General features: G+C 50.7%; 1 protein-coding gene across 2 annotated transcripts in view; it reads left to right on the top strand.

The window, feature by feature from the left end:
- Positions 1-16,905: 16,905 nt before the first annotated feature.
- LOC141273147 (membrane-spanning 4-domains subfamily A member 8-like) overlaps positions 16,906-17,776 on the top strand; it is a 177,446-nt gene continuing 176,575 nt past the window's right edge. Inside the window, exons 1-2 of one of the 2 annotated variants that reach the window (XM_073684591.1) lie at positions 16,906-17,056; positions 17,409-17,505. In XM_073684591.1, the coding sequence (XP_073540692.1) occupies positions 16,921-17,056; positions 17,409-17,505 (233 nt within the window). In that variant the 5' untranslated portion in view covers positions 16,906-16,920. Of the gene's footprint in view, positions 17,115-17,408; positions 17,506-17,776 lie in introns of both variants that reach the window. The other variant, XM_073684592.1, reaches the window with a different exon arrangement.

Here is a 17,776-nt window from a genome sequence, read left to right as displayed (position 1 = left end):
CGATTTTAAACAGTAAGCCTGTAATTTACTAATATTATTCTACACAGAAACATAGCGTGAATAGCTTGACCGACACACTACAACAGAATGGAAATGGAAGAAATGTCTGATTTTGGAACAGTCTTATAGTTGATATGTCTGACAGAAAACCAAGGTTTTAAATAGCAGGCCTGTAATTCACTAATTCTATTCTTCACAGACACCTAGTGTGAATATAAATATCAGTTAACTCAGTCCAAGTCCAAGTCACAATGATGAAACGTGCGTCGGGGTAGAAGGATCCTGCACAATACGGCAGCCCATTGCTTTAACTATCTATAGGTATGTTTACCATGCTTTAATACTGTTTATGTATTAGGGTTATTTTTACTCATTGAGTGCAAGTTCATACTACATGTCAGTATAGGTACTATGTTCAAATTACAATTTTGGGCTCCCGTAGTATTTTTTGGATCCTTCACAGTTGGAGATGTCTTTTATTGTCGCTATGGTGTTTGTTTGTATATTCTGATTAATAAATATCTCTAATTTGCTGAACGTACTTGGTCTCTGACTTTTTATCAGACTTGGACTGAGTTAACTGATATTTATATGTTTATGCTGGTTCAGCAATTGTACTTATTATGCTAGGACTTTAATTTTGCTTTTTGATATATATACCTAGTGTGAATAGCTTGGCTGATGACGCGCCCCCTGGGCCGTGGGGTACTACTTGGCATATCACGGTGGCTGGCCCGGTCCGTGACCGAGGACGGTCAGTAAAAAGGGGGAATTTGTAGGGGATTTGGAAAGTTCATGATGCCACCTGTGGAATGCGGCTAAGGGGTGCCGCCGCTATGGAGCAGTCCTCTGGAGCTCGTGTTACGGCAGCAGGGATGGTGTGGCTCTCCACAGGGAGAGCTAGCTCCAGGGCAGCGTGGGTTGTAGTGGATGGCGGTGCAGGGGGAGAGACGGCAGGACGGTCTTGGAGGAAAGACTTACACTCACATGGGGGTAAGCTTCAGTACCTTTACTGGTGATGTTGAAGGCACGATCCAAGGTACTCTGGGCGAAGGGCACACTTTTGGACTCTCCCCAGTGAGCGGGTATAGGGCCTCCTGATCTGTTGCTTTATTCTCTAAGCATCTGACCTGCCTGGAGCTAGGCCTAGCTTGGTTACTGTCTCTCTCTGCACCTGCTGACCTGGTGGTAGGGCCTTATTTTTGGAGATTACTCTCCCTGGTCACTGGGGCCTCTGTGCCTCCTAGCCCACGTATTGTAGTCAGCGTTTGGTAAACCTGAGACCTGTAGTCCTCCAGGGGTTCTGGTGGTTCCTACTGGGTATAAGGAGTCCCTGTAGGTGCGGACCCGGTGTCCGGTATATATATTGGGGTGAGCCTGGTATGCTCCTCTGCCCCCTCGCTACTTCTTCCTTCTCCTCTAGCCTTCGGCCCACTCAAGGCCCTCACTAGGCCTTCACACGTGCTGTAGGCCTTGGCTCGCCTAAGCACAGCAGCCAGCATGCTGCTCTCTTCGCTGCTATCTGAGCGTCAGCACGCTCTCTGCTCAACTCTGAGCTGTGTTCCTCTCAGTCTCTGAACACTAAATTGAGCTGCCTGGCTCCACCCTCCCTATATATATCCGTAACGGGCTCCCTCTGCTGGTCTGAGGTGGTAGGGTGGAGGTGTGTGAATGTGTGAGAGCCTCTTGTGGAGAAGTCCATCCATGCACCCTTCTGGGTTCTGTGGCACCAGTGCGCAGCAGGGCGCCACATTCCTCCCTCGTAAAACTCAGTACTCCTGGACTGAAACATTTTTTTTTCAAAACAGGTTCAACAATAATATTTCTTCCCTTTATGGGAGAGACTTTTCTTGAACATTACAGGTGACATTATAATACAATAATAACAATTATAAATAGCAAAAATAGAGTTACAGCAAGTCTCGTAACCTGGTGTCCATTTCACCGATGAAGGAACATGAGGGACCCGCCTGAGAACCCTCAATGTAGGCCCTGGGCGTGGCTACAGGGCATAGGTGATCCGGGGTCGGACCACGTCTTCGGCCACGCCAAACAGGTTTTTGTTCAGTGGTCACCTAAGGGGCACTCCAGGGAGTGCAACTATGTACATGACAGTTTTTGGGCTGCTCACAGTTCTCAGTCTACGAGTCCTTTATATATACCCTTACGGGCAAGTAAATATACACATATCTTTCAGTTTATACAATAAATATTATGCAATACCCTACTGGGTAACCATTTATACTACAGGTATTTTTAACTTACTCCTTATACCTGACAGGGGTCTGGCCTTTTGTGCTACGCGATGACATACGTAGTACTGGAATGCGTGTAGTGTGGATACTTGCGCTATTTTCCGCTCTATGTGTCGGTGGACTGCAAGACTGCCTTAACCTCTCTACGGGACTGGCAAGTACACTGGTCATTGGGCCTACTGGCTCTGCTTCTACCGGTGATCCTTCTTCTGGGGATTCTTCCTGAGCAGGCTCTTCTGGGGCACTTACAGGTCTTACTTGCAGTGGAGGGTCTTCTGGCTGTTGGTAGAAGTGTATCACAGGTATTATTACCGCTCCATCCAGTTGAGGCCAATCTGCCGGGAAATCTCCTAAGACAGTATGGAGTACTTCTTCTTTTGGCTCCTCCGGTGCGGTGAGAGGCACTTCCTCCTGGGCCTTCAGCGGACTTGGGCACAACTTCAGATGGTCTCTCGATACAGTTGCAGTTGTTCTTCCTCCATCTTTGCTAATTAGACAGGTTTTTCTATTGTCGAATCTGGAATTAAACACAGTGTAAGGTTCCCTTTCCCACTGATTGTCAAGCTTGTGGCTTCTTCTCTTTTGTTTCAGCACAACTTCTCCAGGTGTCAAGGGTTCGGCTGGTGCACTCTTGTTGTACTGTGCTTCCTGCTTATCTCTCACCCTACTTAGATTGTCTTTGACACAGGCCTGTACTCTCCTGTACTGCTCCTGTTGGGTCGTATCCCAGCCTTCAGTGGACATATCTGCTTCTGACTCTACTACTCCAAGTTCCAGGTCCATGAGCAACTTTCCAGGTCTTGCTCTCATGAGGTACACTGGAGTACAATTGGTGGAACTCACAGGTATGTGATTGTACAGATCTACCAGGTCAGGTAGTTTGTCCGGCCACTGGTTTCTTTCTTCTAGAGGTAAGGTCTTCAACAGGTCGATGACTATGTTATTCATATTTTCACATAACCCATTGGTTTGGGGGTGGTACGGTGTAGTCCGGATCTTCTTACACCCATACAGATGGCAAAACTCTTTGAACAGCTCGGCTTCAAAGGCAGGGCCTTGATCCATCAGCACCTTATCCGGGTATCCATGGGGCCTGCAGAAGTAGGCTTGAAACGTCATTGCTGCAGTTTCTGGCGTCAGATCCTGGACGGGGGCTACCACCAAGAACTGGGAGTAGTAATCCACCATGGTCAGGGCATAGGAGTAGCCTGACCTGCTGGGTGACAACTTGTTGTGATCCAGAGCGATGATCTCCAGGGGCTGGGTTGTCTTGATGGACTGCAGGGGTGCCTTCTGGCTGCTGTAGTCTTTTCTTCTGAAGCTACAGGGTCCACAATCCCGGCACCTCCTCTCTATGGAACTCCGCATTCTGACCTAATAAAACTGATTCTTCATGAGGGTTTCCAGCTTCTTTCAGCCAAAGTGCCCTGCTTGATCGTAGAAGGCCTCCAATACCATCTGGATGTCTGTCCTGGGCACTACGATCTGCCATACCATCTCATGGGTCCTAGGGTTGACATACCTTCGGCACAGCTTCTCTCTATAGATCAACAGCCGGCTTCTCTCATTCCACAGTTGCTTGGCTTGGGGAGGAGCGTCCTTCTCCAGGGAGGAACCTTCCTTGGTTATCAGTTCTTTGATACAGCTGACAACTGGGTCACTTTCCTGGGTCTCCTTCTGGGTCTCCTTCCAACTGTGATGAGGTAAGGGGTTTAATGTCTTACCACGATACCTCCTTGAGGTGCGCTGCTCATGGACCATCCCATTTCTGTGGAAGGCAGGTAGCTCAATCTCCTCCAGGTTATCAACTTCTTCTTCAGTGTCTGACTGGTGAGGCATTCTGGATAGGGCATCGGCGTTGGCGTTCTTGTGGCCTGCCCAGTACTTGATGGTGAACTGATAGTTTGACAGCCGGGCCATCCAACGCTGTACCATGGCTCCCAACTTGGCTGTCTCTAGATGTGTCAGGGGGTTGTTGTCAGTGTAAGCCATGAACTTACTGGAGGCCAAGTAGTGCTTGAATCGTTCAGTGATGGCCCAGACAAAGGCCAGGAGCTCCAACGTGAAGGAGCTATAGTTTTCCGGATTCCTCTTGGTCGGACGAAGCTTCCTGCTGGCATAGGCAATCACCTTCTCTTTGCCATACTGCTTCTGGCTCAACACAGCTCCTAGTCCCTCGTTGCTGACATCAGTGTACAGCAGGAATGGTTGGCTGTAGTCAGGGTAGGCCAGGATTTCTTCGCCAGTCAGGATCTCTTTCATCACTGCAAAGGACTCAGCCCGCTCTTTACCCCACTGAAAGGGGGAGTTCTTGCCTCTGTTGGACGGTACTACCAGGAGATCTTGCAAAGGCGCTGCCTTCTTAGTGTAGTCCCTTACAAATCTCCGGTAATACCCGACCAGTCCCAGGAACTGACGTACCTCCTTGAGATTCTTTGGCTCCGGCCATTTCTGGATGGCAGTGACCTTCTCCGGGTCTGATGCTACTCCTTCTGGACTGATGATGTGCCCCAGGTACTGAACGGTTTGAGCAGGTGGCACTTAGAAGGCTTCAATTTCATCCCATACAGGGACAATGATTCAAATACCTCCGCCAGGTGCTTCAGATGGTCCTCATACGTTTTGGAGTACACTATCATGTCATCCAGGTATATTAGCACGGTCTCGAAGTTACGGTGTCCCAAACAGCACTCCATCAATCTCTGGAACATTCCAGGGGCGTTGCAGAGTCCGAACGGCATACTATTGAACTCGCAGAGTCCCGTCTTCTCCCGGTCCTCTTCTGCAACTGCTACTTGCCAGTACCCAATAGTGGCGTCAAGGGTAGAGAAGTAATTTGCAGACTTTAGTGCAGCCAGGGATTCCTCTATACGGAGCAAAGGGTATGCATCCTTTTGTGTTATGCGATTTGCCTGTCTGTAATCTACACACATCCTCATGCTTCCATCCTTTTTCCTGACCAGGACCAGGGAAGCTGCCCAGGGGCTACAGCCAGGGCCGGCTCCAGGTTTTTCTGGGCCTCGGGCGAAAGAGTCTCAGTGGGCCCCTTTAATACATACCACGATTCATGATGCACAGATACCGCAGAGAAATATATATATATATATATATATATATATATATATATATATAGTACAATGCAAAGATTTCACTTCTTACATTACATGAGCGATATCTATTGTAAATTCTACAAAAGCTCAGAAACGGGCGAATCGCTCCACACAGAATACTGGCCCCCATATAAGGCCCCATTCGGAATACTGGCCCCCATATAAGGTCCCATACGGAATACTGGGCCCCATATAAGGCCCCATATGGAATACTGGGCCCCATATAAGGCCCCATACGGAATACTGGGCCCCATATAAGGCCCCATACGGAATACTGGCCCCCATATAAGGCTCCATACGGAATACTGGCCCCCATATAAGACTCCATACAGAATACTTGCCCCCATATAATGCTCCATACAGGATACTGGCCCCCTTATAAAGCTCCATACAGGATACTGGCCCCCATATAACGCTCCATACAGGATACTGGTCCCCACATAATGCTGCATGCAGGCTGTTACCCGCCACATAATGCCCCATACAGGCTGCCCCCCCCTTATAATGCTCCATGCAGGCTGCTACCCCCCACATAATGCCCCATACAGGCTACCCCACCCTCATAATGCTCCATGCAGGCTGTTCCCCCTACATAATGCACTATGCAGGCTGTCCCCCCCCCTTATAATGCCCCATGCAGTCTGTTCCCCCCCTTATAATGCCCCATGCAGGCAGTCACCCCCTCTCTCTATAAAGCCCCATGCAGGATGTCACCCCCCCTCTTTATAATGCCCCATGCAGGATGTCACCCCCCCTCTCTTTATAATGCCCCATGCAGGCTGTCACCCCCTCTCTCCATAATGCCCCATGCAGGATGTCACCCCCTCTCTCTATAATGCCCCATGCAGGCTGTCACCCCCTCTCTTCATAATGCCCCATGCAGGCTGTCACCCCCTCTCTCCATAATGCCCCATGCAGGATGTCACCCCCTCTCTCCATAATGCCCCATGCAGGCTGTCACCCCCTCTCTCCATAATGCCCCATGCAGGCTGTCACCCCCTCTCTCCATAATGCCCCATGCAGGCTGTCACCCCCTCTCTCCATAATGCCCCATGCAGGCTGTCACCCCCTCTCTCTATAATGCCCCATGCAGGATATCTCCCCCCTCTCTTTATAATGCCCCATGCAGGATGGCACCCCCTCTCTCTATAATGCCCCATGCAGGATATCACCCCCCTCTCTTTATAATGCCCTATGCAGGATGTCACCCCCTCTCTCCATAATGCCCCATGCAGGCTGTCACCCCCTCTCTCCATAATGCCCCATGCAGGCTGTCACCCCCTCTCTCCATAATGCCCCATGCAGGCTGTCACCCCCTCTCTCCATAATGCCCCATGCAGGCTGTCACCCCCTCTCTCCATAATGCCCCATGCAGGCTGTCACCCCCTCTCTCCATAATGCCCCATGCAAGCTGTCACCCCCTCTCTCCATAATGCCCCATGCAGGCTGTCACCCCCTCTCTCCATAATGCCCCATGCAGGCTGTCACCCCCTCTCTCCATAATGCCCCATGCAGGCTGTCACCCCCTCTCTCCATAATGCCCCATGCAGGATGTCACCCCCTCTCTCCATAATGCCCCATGCAGGCTGTCACCCCCTCTCTTCATAATGCCCCATGCAGGCTGTCACCCCCTCTCTCCATAATGCCCCATGCAGGATGTCACCCCCTCTCTCCATAATGCCCCATGCAGGCTGTCACCCCCTCTCTCCATAATGCCCCATGCAGGCTGTCACCCCCTCTCTCCATAATGCCCCATGCAGGCTGTCACCCCCTGTCTCTATAATGCCCCATGCAGGATATCACCCCCCTCTCTTTATAATGCCCCATGCAGGATGTCACCCCCTCTCTCTATAATGCCCCATGCAGGATATCACCCCCCTCTCTTTATAATGCCCCATGCAGGATGTCACCCCCTCTCTCCATAATGCCCCATGCAGGATGTCACCCCCTCTCTCCATAATGCCCCATGCAGGCTGTCACCCCCTCTCTCCATAATGCCCCATGCAGGCTGTCAAACCCTCTCTCCATAATGCCCCATGCAGGATGTCACCCCCTCTCTCCATAATGCCCCAAGCAGGCTGTCACCCCCTCTCTCCATAATGCCCCATGCAAGCTGTCACCCCCTCTCTCCATAATGCCCCATGCAGGCTGTCACCCCCTCTGTCCATAATGCCCCATGCAGACTGTCACCCCCTCTCTCCATAATGCCCCATGCAGGCTGTCACCCCCTCTCTCCATAATGCCCCAGGCAGGCTGTCACCCCCTCTCTCCATAATGCCCCATGCAGGCTGTCACCCCTACTCTCCATAATGCCCCATGCAAGCTGTCACCCCCTCTCTCCATAATGCCCCATGCAGGCTGTCACCCCCTCTCTCCATAATGCCCCATGCAGGCTGTCACCCCCTCTCTCCATAATGCCCCATGCAGGCTGTCACCCCCTCTCTCCATAATGCCCCATGCAGGATATCAACCCCTCTCTCCATAATGCCCCATGCAGGCTGTAACCCCCTCTCTCCATAATGCTCCATGCAGGCTGTCACCCCCTCTCTCCATAATGCCCAATGCAGGCTGTCACCCCCTCTCTCCATAATGCCCCATGCAGGCTGTCACCCCCTCTCTCCATAATGCCCCATGCAGGCTGTCACCCCCTCTCTCCATAATGCCCAATGCAGGCTGTCACCCCCTCTCTCCATAATGCCCCATGCAGGATATCACCCCCTCTCTCCATAATGCCCCATGCAGGCTGTCACCCCCTCTCTCCATAATGCCCCATGCAGGCTGTCACCCCCCCCCCCATATAATGCCCCATGCCTCCATACATTAAAAAAAAATCAAATACTCACCTCCCTCCTCCTCACCTGCTGCAGCTGCTCGGGTCCAGACTCCAGCATTGTCGGCGTCTTCCCGCTCTGTGCTCCCTGTGATGGCTCAGGGGGACGGCGTGGTGGAAAGACGTCACCGCGCCCTCTGACCTGAGACGTCACAGGGAGCGCAGAGCAGGAAGACAGCGGATCTGCGGAGGCACGGGGAGAGGTAAGTATCCCGCTGCCGGGGCCCTGAGCAAGCGGGAAAGAAGGGCGGGCGCTGACACCGGTCTCCTCCACCCATAGCCCAGCGGGGTGCGCGACTGCCAGTGGGCCCCTCTGCCTGCTCAGGGCCCCCGGCACTGGCCCGGGTGCGGCGGGTGCTGACGCCGGCCCTGGCTACAGCTATCTCTTATTACCCCTTCCTTCTTCATGTCATGCAACATTTCCTTCGCTTTCTGGTAGTGTGCTGGTGGTATGGGCCTGTAACGTTCTTTGATGGGTGGATGGTCATCTTTGGGTATATGGTGTTGTACACCTTTAATCCTCCCAAAATCAAGTGGGTGTTTGCTGAATACCTGTTCGTATTCCTGGACCACCCTGTATACACCTTGTTTTTTATGGACAGGAGTGGCGTCAGTCCCAACATGGAGCTGTTGACACCAATCCTCCAACTGAGCATCGAAGTCATTGTCCTCCACTGTATCTGGTGGGGTCAAGGATTCCACTGTGTGTATGGCGTTGTTATCCACAATATACAACCTGGCAACAGTGGCGTATCTTGGTAATTTAACTTCATCCTCCCCATAATTTAGGAGTCGTACGGGTACCCTCCCATTGCGTACATCAACCACCCCTCTGGCAGTTAAGAGTGTAGGTCTGTGCTCCGAACTAATGGGCTCCACTACCACCTGGTAGTTCTGTCCTTTGAGACCTATTGCTGCTCTACACCAAATCAGCATTTCACTCATCGGGGGAATCACAATGGGTATCGGGTCTGTCACCCGTACATTACCAATTTCACCACCTGATAGCTTTACCTGTTGCTGGTACATAATGGCTCAGATCTCTTTCTGGAGCACCCTCTTCTGCCCTGGCTTGGCAGTGTCAGCCATCTGTTGAAGCAAAAATAACACTTCTCCCAAACAGTTACCAACATTAGTACCAAGTATCATGAACAAGTCTGTATCATCAGGATTAGTCTCTACTACAATTAATCCCTGGTCCTTCAGTTCCACTCTTCCCACCTTTACTGCCACATCCTTAACTCTGACTAGGTTAAAGGGAAGGCCATTGGAGGCATACACGGAAAGGTTTGGAGCTGGCGGGTGAAGTTCGTCTATGGACCAGAACCTTTTGTAGAGGACATCAGGCATGATGGTTACATGAGATCCAGTGTCCAGCAGGGCAGGTGTCGCGATGCCATCCAGCACAATGGACAGGAAAGATCTTCCTCCCACGAACCGATGGTACTAATTTGATGGGCCTGCTTGATCTACTCCTGGGTGTCGGCCCTCGGCCCCAGGGTTTGCTCGTTTAAAGGACAGTTCCGCGCTGTGTGGCCTGCCTTCTGGCAGCGATAGCAGATGAACTCTCCTGGAGGGCAACGTTGTTCATGGGTCCTCCCACGGGGTGGCGTTGTCCTCCTCCGGGGTGGCTTTGTCCTCTTTCTTCTTCCAATCCAGGGGACATCCGCTGTCGGCGAGTAGTATCCTTCCTTCCAACTCGGGCTCCTCCTGTAGCTGCAGGGTGCTCAGGACAGTGGCCAGGGTTTTACTTAACTGACGCACTTCAGAGCGTAGGCTGTCCAGCTCGCTAGGAGGCACTGTTTGCATCTTTGTTGCAGCCGTTAATGAAAGAGCAGTGGGTGCTGCGGGCACTGGGGCGGCCCCACCCTGGTAATGCTGGATAGCAGTATCTGTTGTTTCCAGGGGCTGCAGACCCTTTATAGCCATGTCCTTAAGGTTGTCAAAGGTGGCATCTGGATGGTCTTAGGCCCACCACCTTACAGTTCTGCTCTCCTCCTGGAACCTCAACCCCCGGATGAACTGTTCCATCAGCATTTTATTTTCATTTTGTATGCTGGCTGGACTAACCTGTTTCAGGACCCGCAGGGCTTCCTGTAAGCGCCAGTCGTAGTCCCGGACACTGTCCTCAGGTTTCTGGACACAGTGGTAGAACCTCATCCGGAGATCCGTCTCACTGCGTTTTTCAAACACAGTTTGCAGTCTCTTAAAGATGATGGATACTGATTCCTGGTCTGCGGCTGGCCAGGTGTCAACTTCCCGCTCTGCGGCAAAAGTCAATTGTCCCAGCACAACAGCAGCTCTCTGTTTACCGGTCATAGAGTACATGTTTAGCACACCGCATATTTTTCTCGTGAATCTTTTGAATCCAGACAGGGTGTCTGGTTTGCCATTATACTGGGGGAGCCACTTCGCTCCAGGGATATCCGGAAGGGCCATGGGTATCAACGGAGCAGGCCGCAGCTCCGCGGGCAACGGTCTTCTTCCAGGACCTTGCGTCGCTTGCGTCTGACATCAGAGCGTCCTCTGGGCTCCTTCCAGGAACTGACACTTCCTGGTTCGACATCAGGGGCGGGGCGTGTCCTAGGCTTCACGCACTTCCAGTGGTTACGCCTCTCCGATTCCCACGGTTACACCCCTCTTCTTCCCACGTGGCGACAGGAAGATGGCGGACAATGGGGGGAAAACTCGGAAATGTCGGGAAACCTTCACCACAGTGAGTATTGCAGTCTTTTAAGGCGCACAGTACCCAGTGGCAACGACAACGGAATCCTGTTCGTGATGCCAAGGCTGACGTGCCCCCTGGGCCGTGGGATACTACTCGGCAGCCGGGCCTCTGGTTGCTGGGGGGATATCACGGTGGCTGGCCCGGTCCGTGACTCAGGGCGGTCAGTAAAAAGGGGGAATTTGTAGGGGATTTGGAAAGTTTGTGACGCCACCTATGGAATGCGGGTAAGGGGTGCCGCCGCTGCGGAGCAGTCCTCTGGAGCTGGTGTTACGGCAGCAGGGATGGTGTGGCTCTCAACAGGTAGAGCTAGCTCCAGGGCAGTGTGGGGTGTAGTGGATGGCAGTGCAGGGGGAGAGACGGCAGGACGGTCCCGGAGGGTACTCTGGGCGAAGGGCACACTTTTGGACTCTCCCCAGTGAGCGGGTATAGGGCCTCCTGATCCGTTGCTTTATTCTCTAAGCATCTGACCTGCCTGGAGCTAGGCCTAGCTTGGTTACTGTCTCTCTCTGCACCTGCTGACATGGTCGTAGGGCCTTCTCTTTGGAGATCACTCTGCCTGGTCGCTGGGGCCTCCGTGCCTCCTAGCCCTGGTATTGTAGTCAGCGTTTGGTAAACCTGGGACCTGTAGTCCTCCAGGGGTTCCGGTGGTTCCTACTGGGTATAAGGAGTCCCTGTAGGCGTGGACCCGGTGTCCGGTATATATATTGGGGTGAGCCTGGTATGCTCCTCTGCCCCCTCGCAACTTCTTTCTTCTCCTCTCGCCTTCGGCCCACTCAAGGCCCGCACTAGGCTTTCACACGTGCTGTAGGCCTTGGCTCGCCTAAGCACAGCAGCCAGCGTGCTGCTCTCTGAGCGTCAGCACGCTCTCTGCTCAATTCTGAGCTGTGTTCCTCTCTGTCTCTGAACACTAAACTGAGCTGCCTGGCTCCACCCTCCCTATATATATCCCTAACGGGCTCCCTCTGCTGGTCTGAGGTGGTAGGGTGGAGGTGTGTGAATGTGTGAGAGCCTCTTGTGGAGAAGTCCATCCATGCACCCTTCTGGGTTCCGTGGCACCAGTGCGCAGCAGGGCACCACATTGACACACTGCAATGGAATGAAAATGGAAGAAATGTCTGATTTTGGAACGCTGTTATATGTGATATGACAGAGAACTACGGTTTTAAATAGCAGGCCTGTAATTTACTAATACTATTCTTCACAGACACCTAGTGTGAATAGCTTGACTGACACACTGCAACTGAATGAAAATGGAAGAAATCTCTGATCTTGGAACAGTCTTAAAGGTGATATGTCTGACAGAGAATACCGGGTTTAAATAGCAGGCCTCTAATTTAGTAATACTATTCTTCACAGAGACCTAGTGTGAATAGCTTGACCAAAACACTCCAAAAAATGGAAGGCGGAAATGGCTGATTTTGGAACGATTTTATATATGATACGTCTGACAGAGAACCACGGTTTTAAATAGCAGGCCTGTAATTTACTAATACTATTCTTCACAGACACCTAGTGTGAATAGCTTGACTGACACACTGCAACTGAATGAAAATGGAAGAAATCTCTGATCTTGGAACAGTCTTAAAGGTGATATGTCTGACAGAGAATACCGGGTTTAAATAGCAGGCCTCTAATTTACTAATACTATTCTTCACAGAGACCTAATGTGAATAGCTTGACCGACACACTGCAACAGAATGAAAAAGTAGGCCAATATTTTCCACGCTTAGTTCAAATTTCTGGATTTTTATCGCTGAAATATGGAACAGATCTGGCTTTATTCTGCAGTGAGAGCAAGCAAATATAGCAGAAAAATGGTTTACTCTGGATTGCCTTTTAAGCAAATGACCAGGGTTAAGATAAAAAAAAATGCCCTAGCCCCTGATATCTGGGGCTATGTCTACAAATATCTGTAATTATTACAGCAGCAGCAGACAGGACGGTCAATGGACCCTCTTGTACTGCATCATACACTGCAGTCTGCCACATACACTGCCTGCCTGCCTAGCACTGATTATATGCAGCTGGATTAGTCCTTAGAAGGACTGTTAGTTCAGATGGATATATATATATATATATATATATATATATATTTTGTGGAATACCTATACTAACAGGTCGTTCAATGAACCCTCTTGTGCTGTATCATGCACTGCAGTTTGCCACATACCGTGCCTGCCTGCCTAACTCCTGCTATCACCATTGAATATATGTAGCTGGATTAGTCCTCAGAAGGACTGTTAGTTCAGTTGGATATATATGTTGTGGAATACCTATGCTAACTATAAACAAGCAGCACCTCTCCCTACTCTGCCTAATTCCGGGGTAGACTGTGAAGAGCATAGCGGCGCCAGGTCTTATATACACCTGATGATGCTGTGCGGCCAGCCAATCACTGTAATGCCCACAACCAACACGACTACTTTATTACAGTGAATGACAGGCAATCCCTGCATGTTCATTGACTATCTAAAGAGCCCCAAGCATGCAGGGAGGGGACCCGAGTTCCCACCCGAGCAACCCGGATATACTTGCTGAGCTTGTTGAGCACAGTGATGCTCGGGCAAGTACCGAGCAGTGGCAAGCACTTTTGCCCATCACTACTCATTATCTTAGCACCAATTTAAATGAAAAAAGCACGTTAGTGATGCACATTGCATCACTAACAACGCAATGGGGACAGTTTACATAGTAGATAAAACATGACAGGTTCCCTTTAAGGGAGTTTCCCAGGGGCAGACGAATTGCCAGTGTAGATGCATAGAGGTGGAGTGAAGCCCACTGACACTAGCCAATATTTCAGCTAGATGTACATCCTCGGATACATATTCAGCTGAAATATATTGCATCGCAGTGGAACCGACCACTCCCTGCACTGCACTTCCAATTTGCGGCCAGCAGCTGACCTTGGCGTGCCCATGACTGGGGGCAGTGACTTCATGTGCGATGTTGGGGACACCGAAGTCAGCTAGCGGCTCCAGTTTCTGGATAGCTTGGTCGCCATAAAAGGAGAGGGGCTCAAACACATTTCTTTAACAGGGGCACTAAGCTGTCTGTGTGCATGTAGTGATGCCCAAACATTTGAGCAGTCAGGTTCACAAGAAAGCGATGGTAGGAAAGTGCAATTACTGTTGCAAGAGGTGAATGATGATGAAGTCAGGAGGAGGACCAGGGTGAGAACGTGGAAAACGAGGTGTTGCACGATGAAGTCACTGACCCTACCTGGGAATCTGACATGCATAATGAGGACAGCAGCATGGGGGGGAGGAAGCTGTAGCACCACAATAGACAGGAAGAAGCAGTGGGGCAACAGACAGGCAACTATTCCCCAGAACACCAACACGAGGGAAGTTGCTAGTCGAACTGTTAGGTCTTCCCTTTTCTGGCTCTTTTTTAAAGACTGTGCAGTTAACCCAAAATAGGCCATTTGCAATATCTGCCATGCCAGGATCAGCAGGGGAAGCAAAACTACCAGCCTGACCACCACCAGTATGCTCAGGCACATGACAGCAAAGCACCTGACTAGTTGGGTCGTACACCAGGGTCCAGAAACAGTGTCTGCGGGTTACACCAATGCCTGTTCCGCTGTTGTGCATACATGCCAATCCCCTGTCCATTATGCAGGCGAAGATGCCTCCCACCATGCACCTGTCGTTGCACACTTGCAACCACCGTCAGCAACCACATCCATGTCCTTGTCCCAGAGCAGCATTCAGTTGTTCTTACCCCAGTCATTGGAATGCAACCGCAAATATGCAGCCACCCACCCCCAGGCCACAATACTAAACTGACGCATTTCCAGACTGCTTTCACTGGAAATGTTGCCTTTTATTCTTGTGGAGACGGAAGCTTTCTGCAACCTCATAGCGGCGGACGTCCCTCGGTACTCGGTCCCCAGCCACCACTTTTTCTCCCGATGTAACGCCCCCGACTAACACAAGCATGACGTGGGGTACTCGAAAGCCGGGCCGGTCGTTGCTAGGGGAGATGTCACAGTGACGGGGACCAGGTCCATGACCCAGGGCGGTCAATAAAAGAGGAATTTGGGAAAGGGGATTATAGTTTTTATATAATGTTTGTGACACCACCTGTGGTATGCGGCTATATGGAGCCGCTGCTGCAGTGCAGAACCTCTGGAGCCGGTGATGAGGCAGCAGATTTGGTTCAGCTCTCCACAGGCAGAGCTTAGCTCCAGGGCAGGAAGTAGTAATTTTATAGATGTTGGTGTGTGGTGTAGTGCAGAGGATGGCGCAGTTAATAATCAGTCCATAACTTAATGGCGGTTTCCTCTTATCTTTACTTGCGGTGGTTAGGCAAACCGGGGCATGGGTACTAGCTAATAGTAGAGGTCTGGGCGGCCTGGAAGCAAGTTGGGAATCCACCTTGCCAGGTGAAGTTGTAAGCCTTCCCTTTGCGCTAATCTCTTTGGCCCTGCTGCTTGTAGCTATGCTGTGGCCCTCGTCCCTGAGTAAAATGTCTTTGTGCTCACCCGTATAGCAGGCAGCTCAGGTCTTCCTGGAGTGTCGCTCCCACGTGGCGGTGCTGGGCCCTATCGTGCTGCTGAGCCTCCGGGCGTCTGATGGGGCCAGGAGACCTGCAGTCTCCTGCCCTCCGGTTTCTGCTGCTGGGCCTTCAGTGCCCCACAACCTCGGACTCTGGTTGTTCTGCACACCCCTCTGGGGTGAGCTGGCTGACAGCTCCACTTCCCAGGTCTTTCCTCATCGACGTCCTGTATTCAACTCCTCTCTGCTCTCCTCATACTAACTAACCCCGCGTCCAGATCACAATTGCTAAGGGGAGGAGCTCCCCTTGCTGGTCTGGAGCCAGGAAAGTGTTGCATGCTAGCAAAACCTGATTAGGGGACCCCTCATTGCTTCCAGGCATGGCATCACCCCCTTGTGAGGGAGGCAATGCCACTGTGGCAACCGGACTCCTGGGGTGCCAGAAGCACATGTCTCAGAACATTACCCGTGTCCGCACCAACGCAGTTACTGGGAAGGTCCACCTAACCATGGACACGTGGACAAGTGCTTGTGGCCAGGGATTCTATATTTCACTGACGGCACACTGGGTGAATATTGTGGAAGCCGGGACCCAGTCGGACCCTGGAACAGAACATGTGCTATCGATGCAGAGTATTGCGGGCCCTGGTTCAATCAGGGTTGCCCCTACCTTCTACAGCAATTCCTACATGTCCTCCTCCTCTTCCTTTTCAGCCGCCATCTCCAAAACGATCAGATCAGTCGCAAGCTGGAACCACTGCCTCGGCCATGTGGCAATAGGCTCTGTTGGAGCTAATCTGCTTAGGTGACAAACCGCACACCACTGCAGAGTTGTTGATAGTTGTAACAGAGCAGACTGATCTGTTGCCCTCACCCCTGAACCTACAACCAGGAATGGTTGTGTTTGACAATGCCCGTAACCTGGTGGCGGCTCTGAAACTTGGCAACCTCACACATGTACCATGCCTGGCCCACGTGCTCAACTTAGTGGTTCAGCAGTTTCTCAAAAGCTACCTGGATCTGCCTGAGCTACTTGTGAAAGTACGCCGCGTGTGTGCCCATTTCCTCCACTCTGGCAGTGCTTCACCAACATTTGGACCATGGCCCCACTATCAGTATGTGGTCAGTATTTTTTCTATTAGACCTTTTCTCTGACTGTTCCTCACCTTGTTTTGGCTCCCACTTGTGAGAAAAAATACTGAACTAATACTGACCAAATACTGACAGTGGGGCCGTGGCCACATACTAATAGTGGGGCCGTGGTCTAAATAGCAAAAACTTGCTGACAGGTTCCCTTAAATGCTTTTGTGCAAAACTCATATGTCAGATTGGGCAAAACAACTTTCTGGCCAGGCACCATTCTAATACTATTAACCTGCAGATTAACCCTATATCTGCATGTTAATAGTGTTATCAGATGTGACAGGATTTGTCAGTATAAAAGTGGTTGAGCAACTCTAAAAATAAGGTTTAGCCTCATATTTCTCAAGGAAGTATGCATAAAAAAATTGAACAGTTCCTTACTGGTGTCTCTCTTTGCACAAGATTAACAGAACAATATTACGCCCTGAGTTTTCCATTACAAGAGGAACTGACTAAGCTGGTGAGGTTACAACAACACAAGAGAACAGGTGAGTGTTTGCTGTGGAGGTGTTGTGAAGCAGATCTCAGGATTGCTGCACAGATACGGTAAGAAGACCTGTGAATATATCTGTACAATTGTGTTCTGTTAGAGCCTCATAACATGGTCACAGGTAGATATCTATGGGAGACAGTACTTTGCACATTGACACCTTCAGCTAGCTTTCGTGTATATGGCATGAGATACAGCCATTTTACATTTGGAGACTAGTTTGGTGACGTTCTCACAGTTTGGAGCGGCAGGTGAGATGGACAGAATACTGTAGTCACCCGTGATTGGATTTTCCTGAAATCTAATTTGACGTCTTGGCTAGTTACCACTCTTTGCCGTTTCTGTTATAGCTTGGACAAGTACAGTTGAAGCCACTTCACAGAATAAGAACCTTACCAAACAGCTCCCCACATCTCAGCTTCCTGGATCCTATACGTTTGATTCAGGGTAATAAATATGAATTAAAGAAAGAGAAGCGCCCTAAAGTGTAAAATTGTAATGTAAAAGTGTGATGGTTACAAATGTGCATTGACCCACTGAGGTTGTGCAAATGCAGGCACAACATTGAAGTTAGACGAGTAGATAAAAGCGTGGCTCGCCTCTCCATCTGCACAAGAAGGGCTCCACCATGGAAAAAAACAAAAAAAAAAACAATAATTTCAGAACTGGTCAGGTACCTTCCTCAGGCACACACGGCCGTACATGCAGTCATTTACAT

The sequence above is a fragment of the Phyllobates terribilis genome, unplaced genomic scaffold, assembly GCF_046119375.1.
Source record: "Phyllobates terribilis strain yellow unplaced genomic scaffold, ASM4611937v1 Scaffold_5__5_contigs__length_657084704, whole genome shotgun sequence".
Classification (NCBI taxonomy): Eukaryota; Metazoa; Chordata; class Amphibia; order Anura; family Dendrobatidae; genus Phyllobates; species Phyllobates terribilis.
Note: the sequence above shows the minus strand (reverse complement) of the source record. Positions and strands in the feature narration are given on the sequence as shown.